At 33.7% G+C, this 18,224-nt stretch overlaps 1 protein-coding gene across 1 annotated transcript; it reads right to left on the bottom strand.

Moving 5' to 3' along the window:
* Nucleotides 1-7,920: 7,920 nt before the first annotated feature.
* Nucleotides 7,921-13,811, bottom strand: LOC120089291 (interactor of constitutive active ROPs 3-like). Its single transcript, XM_039046715.2, has 3 exons — nucleotides 12,643-13,811; nucleotides 10,760-10,925; nucleotides 7,921-9,700 (listed from the first exon to the last, which is right to left on the bottom strand). The coding sequence occupies exons 1-3, from the start codon at nucleotides 12,660-12,662 to the stop codon at nucleotides 8,060-8,062; spliced, it is 1,827 nt and encodes a 608-aa protein (XP_038902643.1). The 5' UTR covers nucleotides 12,663-13,811; the 3' UTR covers nucleotides 7,921-8,059.
* Between the last annotated feature and the right edge of the window lie 4,413 nt (nucleotides 13,812-18,224).

Here is an 18,224-nt window from a genome sequence, read left to right as displayed (position 1 = left end):
TGATCGTTTAGGTGATGTATACGATCGTGTAGGAAAGTAAGCGATCGTCTAAACGATCGTGTAGGAAAAGGTCAGCGATCATATAAACGATCATGTAGGAAAAGGGTGAGCAATCGTCTGAACAATCGCGTAGGAAAAATTAAGCGATCGTTTAGTAAATACTGGGAGCTAAACGATCGCTTAGGAAAAAGGTAAACGATCGTTTAGATAATAGCGCGTGACGGTGTAATCGTTATGCGATCGCTTAGCAATATCGTATATGTAAGCGATCGTGCAGTCATTATCGTATAGGTACTAATTTTAAACGATGACACTATCTTTTCACAATGTCCGCGCACGCTTGTCTCCTGTATATCATCAGCTATTTATAATGCACTCATCCGTTATTTAGAACAGAAGAAGTGCCTTCCTATTTCCTTTGTAACCGTCCAATGAATGTGATCTTATCATATTCATAACATATAATTAATATCATATATTAATCATATTTATATCCATTTTCCTTCAAATTAATGTATCTCATACATAAAGTTAATTATATCATATTTAATTAACTCATTCAATTATATCATATATAATCGAACTCCCTCTTGTCAATTTGAACATTTCAAATTGATCCAAAAACTGACTCTCAACTTGTATTCAAGCTACCAACGGGACCTTATGGACCTATGGCTCGAAGCTCCAATAGTATGTGAATAGCTAACTAAACTCTTTAGTCATAATATCCACCATTCGTTAACTGTCAGGCATTCCACTAAAGACCGGCAGTTGAACTTTTCTTACCATAGATATATTTCTGTTGGGGTTGATGCCCTAAAGTCTCGTGTCCTATAGTTTGTAAACAGTTTGTACGAATGTTTGTGTTGTATAATATATGATATTTACTTCACATATTGTATTTTGCTTAGTTGCTTGTTTTATTTGCTTTACCACAAACCAATAAACACAAAATCTCTGGTTATCTGTATGTGACTCAAGCATGTATGTGGTGACATACAAATGGATCATGTCTTGAGTGATAACCAAAATGGTCTGTAGTATATGGATACAGGAGGAAAACCTTATCCTGGTAACGCTACAGATGCGACCCGCTTTGTGGAATGGTCACAAGTGTTGTGACTTGTCACAGATGGTCTGATCCTGATCATTCGTGTTAGGGACATCCGAGCGGGGGCATCTTATACAAAGAGTTTGTATAAGACCTGACCACGAAGTGTTAACGTCTCGTTATATAACACTGTTCATGACAGAGACTTCACTTCACTAGGATAACCATAGTTAACATGACCTCAATCCTGAGTGAGTTGGGAAGTTCTGCCATTGAGGGCGGTCCTTTGATTTGTATGGGTGTGAGTGGCCAGGTCGCCGATTCAAACCTACCATTTTGGGGATTTTTCTGATTTGGGAGCTGGGAACTTAGCTACACAAGATGGAATTCACTCCTTCCCCGAGACAAGGGTAAGTAGATAAATAGTTCCCTTAAGGGCTGATTCCGGGGCTTGGACGATGTTGCGCCATATACTTTCTCTTGGCCCGAGAGGTGTTCACACATAGTTGGACTATGTTGTATTGTTCATTAGAGGAATCAGTGGTACTTAAGGAGTGAGATGTAACAACAGAGACAAAATGGTAATTTGGCCTAGCTGTACTTACGAGCATCTGTGAAGGGTCATCGTACTCATGATTGGTTATATCCGATGGACACAAAAATATATCTGTGGTAAGAAGAGTTCAGCTATTTGTCTTTAGTGGAATGCCTGACAGTTAACAGATGGTGGATCTTATGGCTAAAGAGTTTAGCCAGCTATTCACGGACCGTTGAAGCTTTGATCCACAAGTCTATTAGGTCCCCTGGGTAGCTCAGATAAAGTCAAGAACTAGTATTTGGGTTAATTTGAAATGTTCAAATTGACAAAATGAAGTTCGATTATATATAATATAATTGGACTGGTAAATTATATATGATATAATTGGCTAAATTATAAGATACATTATTTTAGAGGAAATTAGATATAAATATGATTTATATCAAGTAGAGGAGAAAATACTATAGTAGATATGTGATATCAAACTATAGGATAAAAATATAATACGATTATATTTATTAATATTTTAATTGGTTAATTATATGATAATTAAGCAAAAAAAATTCACGTTTAGATGTGGGTTAGTGGGAATGATTCGGTTATTGTAACCGATGAAATAAAAATGAAATTGTTTCATTTTGAATCGTATGTTCAAGCGTTTAATCGTTGTCCAAAAGAAAAACAGAGAGCACGCATTGGTGATATCGTAAACGATCGCTTAAGCATTTTGAGAGCCTTTATGATAGTCCTTCTTCGTCTAGATGATCGTCTACCTCGCACCTAAACGATCGCACATTTGTTCTTACACGATCGGATAGCTTATCTAAACGATCGTATAGTGTGCCGATTTTACTAAACGATCGTATACTATTTCCTAAACGGTCGTTCAGTAAAACCTACATGATCGTGTAGTTTCTCCTAAATGATAAGCATTTTGCTATGCGATAACGTCTTTTTTCCTCTCACTTGCTTATCGCCTACACGAATCGTGTTTCTTCCTTCCTCTACCAAATCACCAAGGACCACGCTTTGGGTTCTCATTCCGAGAATACCTGGGGCTCTTTTCTGGTAATGTTGTCCCCGCGACGTTCGTGTTCGTGTTGTTGTTGTTGACGCTGCTGCTGGGCGTTGGTAGATCGTGTGGAGGGTTCCGCTGCGTTGAGTTCCAAAGTTTGAAGACTGTCTTCAACTGGTATGGCAACTCATTCCTTGTTATTTTGTTGTGCATAGCATGCCGTTAATTAAGATTGTTTTGCATAACTGTGTGTATGAATGTATAATATGTATTTCGGTCACAGTGAGATCGGAGCGATCCAAACGCGCTCATGGAACTCTTCGGTAAGAGATCCTTCAATTTCTATATCCATTGGATATAACCAATCATCAGTACAATAACCCTTCACAGATGTTTGTAATTACAGCAGACCAAATCATTTTGCCTTTGTAATTACATCTTCCTCTTTAAGTACCACTGATCCCTCTAATGAACATCACAACATAGTCCTACTATGTGTGAACAGCTCTCGGGTTATGAGAAGGTGCGTGGAGCCACATCGTTCAAGCCATGGAATCAGCCCTTAAGGGAGCTATCTATTTACTTACCCCTGCCTCGGGGAATGAGTAAATTTCATCTTATGTAGCTAAGTTTCCAGCTCCCAAATCAGACGAATCCCCAAAATGGTAGATTTGAGTCGGAGTTCTGGCCACTTGCACTCATGCAAATCAAAGGACCGCCCTCAATGGGAAGAGTTCCCAACTCACTCAGGATTGAGGTCATGTTACCTATGGTCATCCTAGTGAAGTGAAGTCTCAGTTATGAACGGTGGTATATAACGAGATGTTAACACTTCGTGGTCAGGTCTTATACAAACTTTTTGTATAGGACGCCCCCGCTCGCATGTCCTTACACGAATGATCAGGGTCAAACCATTTGTGACAAGTCACAACACTTGTTACTAGAGATGTCTACGGGGCGGGCCGAGGCCGGGGATGCCATTCCCCATCCCCATCCCCGTTCCCCATTTCATTATCCATCCCCGTGAAATTCTCCACGAGGATGGGTGGGGATCGGGTTCCCCATGGGGAATTTTTCCCCATTACTATTTTTTTTTTGTAAAAAGCCAATGAATTTAAATCATTAATGTGAGAAAATTTTAATTAAATAATTAACTTTATCACTAAGTTATTTATTATGGTTAGTTTTATATGACAATTTGAATTTAAATATAAATACTCAAATTTTGGCCAAAAAAACTAATTAATTTTTTTAGTAGAAAGAAATAAATATAAATCAAATTATTCACATATATAATCTAAATTTAAACATATTCATTATCTTTCTCAATAAATAATCAAATTTGAAATTTAAATGTAATATTTATATAAAAATAATAATAACATAACATTAAATAACTATACTAAATAAATATGTAAAAGCTAATCGAGGTGGGGACGGGGAACGGGGTGGGGGGGGGCATGGGGCCGGGGACGGGGACGGGGAAGTCGTTGAAAATTTTTTCCCCCACTCCCTTCCCCATTCCCCGCCTAATCGGGGAATCCCCGAGGGGCCTCGTCCTTTTAGGGAAATTGGACATTTCTACTTGTGACCATTCCACAAAGCTAGCGTTACCAGGATAAGATTTCCCTCTTATATCCATATACTACATACCATTTTGGTTATCATTCAAGACATGATCCACTTGTATGTCACCACATACATGCTTAAGTTATGTACAGATAACCAGGGATATTAAGTTTATTGGTTTGTGGTAAAATGAAATCTAAATGTGCAAAGTCAAGTAGTGAAGTAAATATCATTTATATTATACATCACAAGTGTTCATACAAAGTTGTTTACAAACTACTGGACACGAGACTTTAGGGCACAAACCCCAACAGCGGCTCAGACCAATGGTGACCCTCTGCTGATGTCTGACGTGACCAACTCTGAGTGCAAGAGAACGAAAGATTGCGAGAGTGACTTCGGTAAAACCAGAGAGCAAAAGCAACTTTAGCGATTTCCTTCTTATTCTCCGGCAAAACCAGAGAGTAGAGATGTCCAATTTCCCCACAAGGACGAGGCCTCCGAATGAGGCGGGGATTCCCCGATTAGCCGGGGAATGGAGGAAAAAAAATTTTCCGTGAGCTAAACGGAGATGAGGACGGGGTACGCATTCCCCGTCCCCGCCCCCGCCCTCGTCCCCTCCCGATTAGTTTCTACATATTTATTTAGTATAGTTATCTAATGTTATGTTATTGTTATTATTATATAAATATTACACTTAAATTTCAAATTTGATTATTTATTACGAAATATAATGAATAGGTTTAAATTGAATATTTAAATTTAGATTATATATGTGAATATTGTGATTTATATTTTCTTTCTACTAAAAAAATTTAATTAGCTTTTTTAGGCCAAAATTTGAGTAATTTATCCTTAAATTCAAATTGTCATGTAAAACAAACCATAATAACCAATTTAGTGATAAAGTTAATTATTTAATTACAATTTGCTTATATTAGTGATTTAAATTAATTGATTTTTTAAAAAAAGAAAAAAAAGTAATAGGGAAAAATTTCCCGCGAGGAACCTGATCCCGCGAATTCCCCGCACGGAATCCCCACCCCGATCCCCGTGGAAAATTTCACGGGGATGTGGAATGAAATAGGGAGCGGGAATGGGGATGGGGAATGGCATCCTCGGCCCCGTCCTGTAAACATCTCTACCAAAGAGCGAGAGTGAGAGAGGAAGTAATGTGAGTGATGAAAGGAAGAGAGCAAGAGCGAAAACGAATTTATTTTGGTAATTTCACCCAAATATGACGTTGGCAAAGGGTAAAAAAACCTTGTTTTTAAAAAGTGAGACAATTTTCATTTTTCTCCCAAAACTTAGGTCATCCTTAAAAATTTCTTGTGGAAAATCTTGATGTAGTTGGAATGAGATGAAAGAAGAGAAGAATAGGTGGAGTATGAAAACAAAAGAGTAAAATAAAATTGATTTTGTTAGCTTCTATATGTATAAAATATAAAATTTTTGTTCGAACAAATATTACAAGGTAAAAGGGTAAAACGACATTTCATTTCCCGTTGGTATCTGTAGGATTGATATGACAACCGGGGTGAATAGTGCTTAATCAAACTAATTAATTTTTTTACTAATATGATTCTAATTAAACAAATTAACAAACTTTTTGCTAACAAGTAGTTTAAATAATAAATTTATACAAAAAATTTTACTTTGAATTAAACAAGAAATTAGCCATCACACTTTAAAGCGCAATTTTTAAATATAATAAAATGATTGTTAAATGGTATATAAATTTAAGAACTATCAATCAAAATAAACATATATGAGCAATTACATTTAAGAACAAAAATTGCAAATAATTTCAAGCAATAAAATTTAAGAATAAATTAATTGCAAAACTAAATAGTTGAGGGATAAAGAAATTGACACCGAGAATTTTATAGTGGTTCGACACAACCGGCCTACATCCACTTCTCAAGCTCCTTTTGGGTTTGTCACTCAAACTTGACTATTTCCACAGCTTAGAGTCGAACCGTTACAACGTTCTTTTTTCGGACGCAAGAACAAACCCGATTATTTCCACGGTTGATGATCAAACTGTTACAACTCCTTTTCCACGATCAAGAACAATCCTTACAATGGATTTGAAATGAAGCACAATATGAGGAAAACTCTCTCAAATAGTAGGTTTACAAATTAAAGTTCTTAATGAATCAATCCTCACAACTTAAAATATCCCTCTCAAGAAGAAGATGAAAAGAATAAAATTGAAACTTGAAGAGAGCAACAATGGAAGCTTTGTATCTTTGGAGAGGATTGAAAATTATGAAAATTGTTCTAAATATTTGGAGAAGAATACGAGTTTAAATAAAGAGAAAAAATTGTTGAAATCCACATTTAATTTGGATCATTGGATATTGGAAAATAAAATTGAATGATGGAGATTCAAACCCAACTAAATGCTAGACATAAACATAATATATATAAAAATCATTTTCTTTTAAAACCCAACAAATGTAAAAGTTCATTGTCCAGCTAGCCGTTAGATATAAACATAAAATAATATTAAATTCATTTTTATTTTAAAACCAATCCAAAAATCAAAAGTCCACCATTTGTCATTTCTCCCATGCTCCAAGCGGAATGTCACGTCATCAGCTCAAGATTTTTCTGTTAAGCTTGCTTCACCTATATCTTTTTCATTTGAGCTCCGATTTGGCGATTCAAATTGTGTTGGAATCGTTGTTCCGAGCTCTACACAATAGACACTTTGAAACATTCAAATTTCAATAAATAAAAGCAAGTTTGTTATCATCAAAATATTAATTAATAATTAATTAATTTGAGGTTAAGGGCCAAAAAGCCAACAGTTCCAAACAAAAAATTGGTTTCAAATGCAAATACTAATTTGAAATCATTTCTGTACAAATTCTGATGCCAAAAGAGCACTAGAATTTCAATGAAAAATCAAGACTTAAACTACATGACAATGACCTAAAATGATTTGGTGGTCTAAATTTTCATTGTAAATCAATCCACAATATTTTGTCTCATTTCCATTTCAAAGATAAAGAATTTCTATTCCAATGATATTTTTGATTCAAAGATAATATTATTGTTACTTTTAAAAGTATAGGGGCATTTTTTAAAGAAATGTCAAAATTCATAGACATTTTTTAATAATTTAACCAAGAAATAATACTTGGAATGGTTGGTTAGTAGAAGTTGGGGGCTCCTTGGGCAGAATGTCACAACTTAACAAAAATCTTTGTTTAGCTCCTTGCTCACAAATTTTATTTATTATTGAATAACTTTGCCAATACTCACAAATTTCAATAACAAAAATAGCACTACTGTCATTTCTTTTATGTTATCAAATATATACAATATATATTGAAAATAACTCCAAAGCACATGAGAAAATTTTCATACAAAAACTTATCCAAGAATAAAAATTGCAAGTTTAAGGTCAAATTGCAATATTATCTACGTAAATAAGAATGAATTTTTTCCCCTAATTTTTTAATCCAACAACATAATTACTTGATTGAAGCTTCCCTAAACAATTGAAATCAACAACGGACCAATTATGATGAATCTAAATCCAGCTTTTGGCAATCTGTTTTTGATCTCCTTTTCACTTGAAAGTCATTTCCATTGCTTTGGAATCATTTGTTAGAGAAGGGTGCCCTGAAGATTTCCTAAATGTTCATGTCAGTTCAACTAAAAACAGTTAAAAGAAAGGAAAAGCTTACAAATTGTTTAATTACATGTTCTGATGAATGCAAAGAGCAAAGAGAGTGCATCAACTGTTACCATATAAGTTATTAATAGCATTCTGAATTCTCAAATTTGGAAGAGAGCTCTCTACAAAAAGGAAGAAAATTACATCAATGGCCGTGGTGAAAACATAACAACTACAAAGCCTACAATCCCATTTCTATTTCTGCGGTTTCTTCCAAAGCACCCCTATCTTTCTTAGTACATTCACATTTTTCTTTTTCAGTAAATCATCATCTGAATCTTCTGTATACAGCGGACCAATCTTACCGGTAATGGCGTTGTAGTTGCTGTCCATTGATCCCGTTCTGCCTACGAATTCCCCGTTGCTTCCAGCGGAAATCATGGCTGCAGCTGCCTCTGCCGCTTTCCTCCATTGCTCCGACTGCACCTTCAGCGTTCTCAATTCCATCTCCATTTCTGCATTGGCTGCTTGTGCTGCTTCTAGTTCGGCCACCCCTATGGATTTCCTGCTGGTATTTCGATCTGTTTCTTCCGCTATGATCCCAAGTTTAACTTGGGTGTCTCTCTCTATTGTTGCAGATGTAGCCAGTTCGATTGTCGTTTCGTCCTTCACTTTCGTCTTGATTGTGTCCCTTTTACTGATTTCAGATATCAGCATTTCATTCTCCTCTGATACACTCTGGAATTCTGTCTCTTTGTCTAAGAGATTGGCCTTTAAATCTGCAATGCAGTTCTTCAAGTCCTCGAGTTCTTTCTCTAGTTCGTATACTCGGTGGCTCGATAGGCTCTTCTCGAGCTTACAACTCAACTCCAAGTTCTCTTCCGTGATACTCCTTAATTCTGTTTCCCTGTTGAGTAATTTCGCCTTGAACTCGTCAATTTCAACTCTTGATTTCTCTAATTCCTTCTTGAGTTCAAGCTCTCTCAGGTTTGCATCAGATTTCACATGTTTAGCATCTGTTGATGATTTCAATTCAAGGGTACTCTGACCTTGTTCCCCCTCGTATGCTGCCTTGGCAGCCACTGGAGCTGATTTCAGTTGCTCGACCTCAGACTGCAGAGAGCGAAAATCTGCTTCTAACAGTTCTGACTCCCTTGTCTCGCCTTCTGGTGTTTCCTGCTCTCGATTCTTGCCAACTGCAAACATCTCAGAAGCTTTCCAGCTAGCATTTGCAAGGGCAGGTTCCAGTTTATGAACAAGTGTTTCCAGTATGTTTACATGTTCCCGAGACTCGTCCAACTCCGAAGTAACTGAATTCCAATCTTCAAAAGCTTTAGTAGAATCAGATCCAAGCAACTCCACCATTTCTTTTGCAGTTTCCACTTGTGCTGTAGTTTCACTTATAAGTGCTTGAACCTGAGTTTCAGATACTTCACAATCTTGCAGTTGGTTTTTCATGCTTCCCATGAGGGAGAGAATTTCTGACAGTAATTTTTTCAATTTACTGTGCTTTTCACTTGCAGATCCCGCATGCTTCATCTGAAAAGCTTTGGATTCATCTACTACCTGAAGTTTGAGTTTAAGCTGCTGTGTTACATTCACCATTGCTAAGGCAACAGAGTCGACAGATTCTGATTTCTCAGTGACCTCAGATGCAGAGTGCAGAGATTGTTCATCTTCTTGTGCTCGCTTCTGAAGCTCTTTGGGATGACCTTGCTCGGAAGAAGATAGTCTATGCTCCTTGGCATTTGGTGGCGCACTGGACACCTCAGCATCTACTCGGGCTCGGTCCTTCCGCAACTTGGACGAGTGCAGTTGCTCCTTTGCCTTTTTAAGATCCTTCTGAAGGATAGAAATCTGAGATTCCAACTCGGATATTTTGTTTTGGCACTTCTTCTGAAAAAGAGAGAAAACAGATCAGACATTACATTAGTTCAACTCGTGAGTTCAGTACAATCACTAAATAAAATCTTGAAATCCTCTCCCTTTTTCTTTTTTTATAATAGATCACAAGATCCTATAGGAAAATAGGTTTTCCTAAAAAATAATAATAATAAGAGTACAAGAACACGGTCGACAAAGCACAACTAATTATTTGCTAATAAAATAACCAAGTTGATAGGATACATGTTTAATTATTCACTAGAGAGAACAGATCATACATAACATTACTGCAACTTGTGAGTTCATGGACAACCACTAAAGAAAACTTCAAGCCTTTTTTTTTTTAAGTCACATTTTTATAATAAATCACAAATCCTGTGGAAAATGAGTTATTTTAAGAGTCATAAAACTCGATCGACAAAGCATGACTAATTATTTGATAATGTAACAACCAAGTCGATCGTATTGACCTTTACTTACTCACATCAGAGTACATAATTCATGAAATATCATAATATTTGAACTGTTATTTCTGAAGAGAAGGCAAATTCGAGCACGTACGAGTTCACTTGGGAAATCTCACATACCCTGGGTTTCTACATTCACAAATCTATATTGAATGGGAGGATATATCGAGAAAAGACAGTTGAAACAATATGAATATTTTTGGAGAATAATATGTGCAAATTGTGCTCCCATGTTCTTCCTAAAAACTACATGTGGGTGGTCTCAAGAAAGTCCAAACATTAAAGTGTCAAAATAGGTACATACAGTGATGCTTTATCTCCCTCCCTTCATTGTATTCATTATTTTGTAATACAAAGCCAGCTCTTCTTCCTCTTCTTCTTTTTTCTTTTTGATTAAAAACCAGAAACATAATACAAAGCCAATTTTTGGCTATAAAGAAATTAACTTGAAGAAAATCTACTTCCAAGTTCCAAAGCTTAATTCAAACAGAAGAGTTTAGGAAGCTTTTGTATGGGTTGTTAAATTATAGTTTGATTACTTCTAACCAAAAGTATGTTTCCTTAATTTACTTGCTCCTTAAAATTTATCCATAAAATAGTGTACCTCTGATAGTGGAGTCCTGGACGACCTGCCAATAATTTTAGGGCTTCTCTCTTTAGATATCCTTCCTGTTTGATTGGAAGAAGATGATGAATCACACTTCAATGCTGCGGGCTTAACTTGACGAGCAGCTTTTAAAGAGACCTTTTTGGGTGCCTCCAATGAACTTCTGTAATCAAAATACATCAAAACAGGTTCAGGTAGGAGTAAGAAGCTTTGGGAGTACTTTTTCCTATTACATGTTGTTATGACAACCTAAGAAGCACAGATACGGATAAGAGACGCAGATACGACACAATATGACAATGACATGTTTATCAAAATATACATTTTTAAAAGAAAATTCATAGTATTTGGGTTGATACATTTATATGCTTAAAAAAACTTAGTTTGATGTATTTCACACTCAAAAGTTATTATTGTTATCATATATGTGTCTTTTTAGTCTACTCAATAAGTGTTCTATACAATAAAGTGAGCTTGGCTCAATGGTATTGGCATAACCTTCAACCTAGGTTCAATCCCCTACCCTGCAGTCATTGTTGTACTAAAAAAAAGGTGTTCTATGCATGTCTAATACATTTGTTGCACTAACAAGTGTTCAAAATATGTCCAAAAAGTGTCGGAGTGTCCGACTCGTGTTTCTTAGAAGGCAACCAATTTGTAACAGTCAACAAAGATGAGACTATAAGAAGACGGGGAACATTAGGAATACTGCAGGTGTAAATCAGAAATTAGCCGATACGTTGTTACGAAATGGTGGTTGAAAAATAATGTGGGTTAGAAGATGTTAAGGATAAGTATATATTGATATAATTAAGAATTGAGATTCTTGAATGATTCTTTCATTAGTGTGGCAATAAATTTCAGCCCCATTTTCTTGATTTCCTTTACATATCCAAATAGTTCTCCCCAAGAACTGCAAGAAGGGGTGTATCGTGGCTGTCACAATCACAAGTTACAACTGAGAAATTCGGAATCAAATCAACTAAGAAGAAAGTCTCTTTTCTAATACAAATTGAACTTCTAGTGCTGGTAGTCAACAACGATCTATAGAGTGAGGACCCATCTGGTAAAAGTCAACAGTGATAAGTTGTCAAAAAATGAAGTGGAGATCCAATTGGCAGCTTGGTGGAAGTCATAGGCACTCTTTCGAAAAGAAGAAAAGACACCAGGTCATCAAGTTAAAACCATTTCCAGCAGAGCAAAGGCAAAACTCCCATCGCTCATTGAATGCAAATTTGGTATACAAACATATCCTTGCAAAGACTAGTCGTAGGAAAGGAACCTTCTTCCACAAAGCATGAAAGGAGATGGTTCTCTCACCATATGATATGCTTGGAAGTGATTTTGAAATGGAAAAAGAAGCTCCAAAACGTACCTCTAACTATTCAAAACCATTTTACTGTTCGATTTTACACTTTTAAAGGTAATTTCCATACAATCGAAATCGGATGATTGAAGAACAAGTTTTTAAGTGATTTGATTTTTAACCATTTCAAAAATACTCCCAAACAAGATTTTAGTTCTCAAATGTTGATAAAAGTATGAAAAAAAGGCCATGTTTCATCATAAATAATCGTCTTCACTTGCTGTTCGATGGTGGAAGGTCCCGGGCCTCTTGGCTTAACTAGTGTTAGGTACAACATTAAGCATCTTCAAACATACTCAACAAACTCGAACAAAAAGAATGAAATGCTTGAAATCGTCAAAAAAAGAACAACCGAACCATTAACTGCACCACTTTAGTTCATTCCTACATCCTACCAATGGATCAAACGTACATTCAACTTCAAACAGTAACACCCATTTCCAGAAAATGACCAAGAAACATGAAAGAAAGCTTTTGGGAAGAAAAAGCAGTAAATAAAAGCACTTAAAATTACCTGGATTTTGAAGTCTGCATCACTTCCTTTCTCTGAAAACAAAGTGTCAACACAATGGATTTGATTAAAGCTACTTGACAGTTCCCTCACCCACAAAAAACAAGCAAGTCTGCAACAGATAGGGTTCATAGAGGAACCAAGAGGATCAAAGCTAGTTCATAGTGAGTCAGTGACCAATGTGAAGTAAAGTTCACAAAAATGGGGGAAACCCCTTTTGATATTACAACTAAAAAAGAAAGAAAACTCTGAAGAATATGAAAGATTGGAGAAAAGAGGGATGAACCAAACAGAAGGAGGTAAATAAGTAAATAGTTCAGTCAGCTTTCGAGAACACTTCTTTAATACTCAGGCCCTCTATAATGGTCTTAAGGGCCTACAAGAGAGTGACAGATAAAGAGAATGTAAAGTTCCAGAAATAACCCTTTTCCACAAATGAGAAAAATCGTGAACTACTTAATACTTAGTAACTCCCCACCTGTAAATTCCTTGCTATAGAGGTGCATTTTGGTAAATTTTCATTGAAGTTCCCTCCCAGTTTGGCCGTGAAAGAAGGAGAAGGATATGAATAAATAAATGTTAAGAGGGTTTGAAATTTGAAAACACCGCATGAAAAGAAGAGTTTTTTAATGAGGTGGGAAAAGAAAAGAAACAGACAAACAAAAGAAACTGCCCTAAACTTCTTGTTTTGTCCATTCTCCACTAAATACAGAACAACCCCAAAATTTCCCCACACAAAGTAACTGCAAATATTAAGAGAAAAATGAAAACCCTAAAATGTAGCTTCAAAATCAAGAGGAATATCCCATTAAACAGTTCAAAGCAATTTGCAGTAACATCAAAAGAGTAAAAGTTAGGTTTAAAGAGCAGAAGAAAAATGGGCAAACCTGGAGGAAATGGAAATTTTAAGCAGCCATTTTTGTAGATGAAGAAGAAGAAGGAGAAATGGAAGGGAATTTGGATACTTTATTAAAGTGTTGAAAAGACCAAAAGCCTGCTACTTTCAAGCTCTCGAAGTTCAAGGCAGAGCAGAGATACGGTTTATTAATATTTTAATATGAATTAGTGCATTTAAATGGATCGAAGATCGAACAAACATCGGCAAGATTTTAATTTAAGTATTAATGAAATCAAACCAGAGTCACATAGAGATTAGAGAGAGATGGGGGAGAAAGATGAAGCATTAGGCCATTTTAGCTATGGTTGTTTATAGAACCTTCTTGGAATGTTCATTGAATATGTTCTTTTCACTCTAAGTTGGGGTTCGGAATTCAAACCACAAATTTATTGGTATATCAATGATAGTCGAGCAACATTTTTTGAATTTTCGATTGGTTTTGTAGAGGGTCTAGCTTTAATTTTTTTCTTTTTTAATCTTTTTTTCATTTTCATTTTTTTCCAGTTTAGTTTGGTAATGGTTTCGTTTTCATGTTTCCCTTCTTTAAATCTATTTTTGTTTCTCTCAATTAAAAAATGGAAATTGCTATTTCTTTTAATTTTTAAAAATTAGCTTTTTAAAGAAATATTGATAAAAAGTACACGACCAACTATTTAAAATTATGGGCGAAAGTATTTATGAGCTAAATTTTAAAAATAAAAAACTAATTATTTATCAAATGGGATTGAAATTTGAGGATTACACAAATGTGTTAATTAGAATTTTTAATTTTCATTGAAAAAACTTATGATGGTTTAATGTGTCAAATATGTAAAGACTTTAATAAACACAGAAATCAAACATCAATTTCAAGTTAATGAAAAAAATGAAGCATCCATCTATCTCCAAAATAATATGATACAAGGAAAATTCTTATAAATAAAAAATTTTCAAAAAATATTTACATTTTATAGCAAAACATTTTTGTGTAAATATTTTTAAATACTTTTTATATTTAAAAATGCCCCACGATACTATCAACTTAAAAATGTAACTTATTGTCAATTAATTAATAGACTTTGTAAATTGTGACAAGGACAATGAAACGCTTTACAACAATATGATATTGTTAAGTTTGGGAATGAGATGATTTTGACTTTTGAATCTCGAAATAATTCATGCCAATAGAAATAATTGTCATCACGTATGTACTCACGATGATTGGTCAATAAAAATTTGTGTTTGTATTTATAACTCTAATAAATCATCTCATGAACAATACGACCTATGAGACTATATAATAGTTTCACTAAGAATGCATGATGGAGATCAAGTCAACCACCATTGAATTACTATTCACACATCTTATATTACCTAAATAATTTTAAATTTAAAAGTGTCTAGACTCGGGAATCTACGATTTATAAAAGCAATATTTTGATGCATTTCTTATTATTGTACATCCCACTCTATTCGGAATATTTTTTTTCTTCTACAAATGTACTAGATTACTAAAAAGAGAATTGGATAGGTCAATGTACAAACAAAACCACCTGTCCAACCGAACGGACATCAGTGACACGCGCATGTGGGAAAAGTTTATACTTCCACCACATTCACAATTTACAAGCTGACTTGCATACCTTTACATATACATCTATTCGACAATGCAAAATCTTTTAATGTTAGACAAATTTCTTCATCTCCCTCAAAATTAACTTTTATTTTTTTTACTTTGAGTTTTGGCTCAAAACCGTTTCCAACATTGGGCCCCCTCAATAATAATCTCAAGCCAATTAGAATAACGAAAGAAAATATCAAAGGATTGTCACTCATAAAATATGATTGTACAATAGAGTGAGACGGAGATGAGTCCAATATATTATGCATCTACATATTTTTTTTAATTTATAATTAGCCTCAATTGTATTTTTTTTTTTTTTTGAAAAAAAAAACTATTTTATAAGCTTTGTTTGTTCTTAATATAAAATCGGAAAGTAAGAAAATGTATAATAATTAAACATAATTTAAAAAAAGACAGAACCCATTGATATCCAACGTTAATACAAATTTGATTTTGGTACTGGCATGGGTATGTCTATCTGTCTGAACTCTGAAACAATGCAGATTTTAAATCTGAACAACTTACAAGTGGACAGCTGTAAAATCGTATCTTATTTTAAAATTATTATTGAAATTATATTACATTGCGTTCAAACAAAACATTGGACAAATTGTTTTTGAAAATGCACAGAAAAGTCGATGGTTGTTGTTAAGTCTTTTTCGTCACTCACAAGCATCGAAATATCGGTAATGTTTGATTTTCTACAAATATTTTGTCCAAATTGTACATTGGCTTGGGCGTAAGTGTTAAGCCATTCAATCATTGCCACGGATTTTATATTTTTTTTTTTGCATTTTTCTACCCAAAAAATTGGTTTGCACGTGTATATAATGTCCTCGAACAACCAATAATTTTGAACGTTCTATTAAAGTGAGCATAACTCAATTGATAAATGAATGTGTTAGTGATTAAGATGTTTGTGATTTGAGTTCTCTTGTATTACTAAGAAAAAAAAAGCTTGAATAATCCATACAAAAGGTTAAAAAAATAAATATAGCCTATTGATATAGAAATTGTGAAGAAACAAACATAAATTTTTGGTTTTATAGTCCTATGACAGAAATGAGGTATCTAACAAAAAAAAAAAAAAAACTATAGTTATCTAATGTAATCTATTATTGGTTTTTGTTTTTAGATTTTGACTATAAATTCAAGTGTTTCATTAAAATAGGTGAAAACCATACATTATGAGGAAACAAACATAATTTTTTTTAAAACATAGAGGTAAAAACAAATATGTTATTAGACCGGATCTTGGTTTTTAATTTTTAGCTTTTGAAAATTATACTTGTTTTCTCTTAATCACGGTTTTTATATTTCATAAGTAAACAATTGAATTTTGAGCTAAGTTATTAAAAAAAAAAAAGAATTAATTTTTAATAATATATTTTTTTTCTATTTTTAAAATTTGACTTGGAGTTTGAAAACACTCCTAATATGTAGATAACAAAACAAATAAATTAGCAAATGCAAGTAGTGTTTGACGTTATTTTCAAAAATCAAATGCCATGAATCAAACTTTTTAAAAGTATCTAATAATTTCATGAACTTTTGATTTTGAATTCAATAAGTCATTGACTTTTGAAAATGTTGCTCCAAAACTCAATGGAGATAACTTAGTTAAAGAAATTAAATCTACAACAAAAACGATTGAACACCTGTTATTTTGATTTTGTTTCAGAATTAAGTATAAAAAAGAAGAAAAAAAGCTGCATAATGCCAAGTATAAAGGTTAAGCATGAATATAGAGAAAAGAAAAGAAAAACATTACTTAAGAACACCCTTCTTCAAATTTTCTCGAGGTCTTCATCATTTTCTGCAATTAATCTTCCACGTACAGGAACATCTCCAAAATTTCTTCTTTGTTATTTTCTGGTAAGGAATCAGTTTGTGGGAACCTCCTTTTAAAAGAGAAAAAAGAATTGTTGTATGAAGATCAATCTTAGAAAGAAAATTTTTTCTCTGTGTTTTCTTGAGGGAAATCATTAAAAAAAAAAAAAAAAAAAAAAGAGAGAGAGAGAGAGAGAGAAAAATACCTTAAAAACTTTTCACCTCCTTTTAATTTGAAGGTGGGATTGATTTTTACAAACACAAAACCACCAATCTCACCCATTTATTAATTTAATTTAATTTAATTAACTTAATTATTAATTACAATAACCGATAACTAACTTAAATTAATTGATTTATAAAATTAAATATCTACTATTTAATTAAATATTTGAATATTATTCAAATATCTCTCTCATAAACTATATTTTTTTTTTATATATAAATCTCATTCATATTAACTTTTATTCTATAGTTTTAATATGAATCTAATTCCATTTTATTTTAATATACATCTAATTTATACTAATCATTATTTGAATCTTATTCGATTACAATAAATCTTCTTTTATTATATAATTTAATTTTGAATCTTATTCAAGAATAACTTTATATTACAATTCATCTATATACATTATATTAATTATGTCATATACAATTAATATTATTCCCTTAGTTAATTTGAACAATTCAAATTCTTTAAGAAAACATTGGTCTTTGTTTACCCGTTGTGAGCTAGTAGGGGACCTAATGAACCTACAGATTATAAGCTCCAATTATCTGAGGTTAATTAATTAAACTCTTTAATTAAATTAACCAACATTCATTAACTATGGATCACTCCACTAAAGACCTATTGTTGCATTATTAGCATCGTAGAACGTATTGCGTCCATGGATTTGACCATTACAAGTAAGTTGATCCTTCGCAAGTTGTTTGTAATTACAATTAAGTCAGATTATTGTATTACCTCTGTAATTACCTCTTACTTCTTAAGCACCAATGATCCATTTAATGAACAATCTGTTTATGGCCTTACCATAAACTAAGTCCCTCTCGGGCTAATAAGAGGGCAAGTACCATTTGTTCAAGACTCGAAATCAACACTTAACGGAACTACTCATCTACTTACCTTAAAGGTGGGAACAAGTGAATTTCATCTCGTGTAATTATGTTCCCAACTCCTCACACGATCTTGTCCCAAAATGTTAGGCTTATTGAGTCGGTGACTCGGATCACTCTCACCCATACAAA

Source organism: Benincasa hispida, chromosome 10 (genome assembly GCF_027475165.1).
Source record: "Benincasa hispida cultivar pf3 chromosome 10, pf3_genome.v1.1, whole genome shotgun sequence".
NCBI classification, from domain to species: domain Eukaryota; kingdom Viridiplantae; phylum Streptophyta; class Magnoliopsida; order Cucurbitales; family Cucurbitaceae; genus Benincasa; species Benincasa hispida.
Note: the sequence above shows the minus strand (reverse complement) of the source record. Positions and strands in the feature narration are given on the sequence as shown.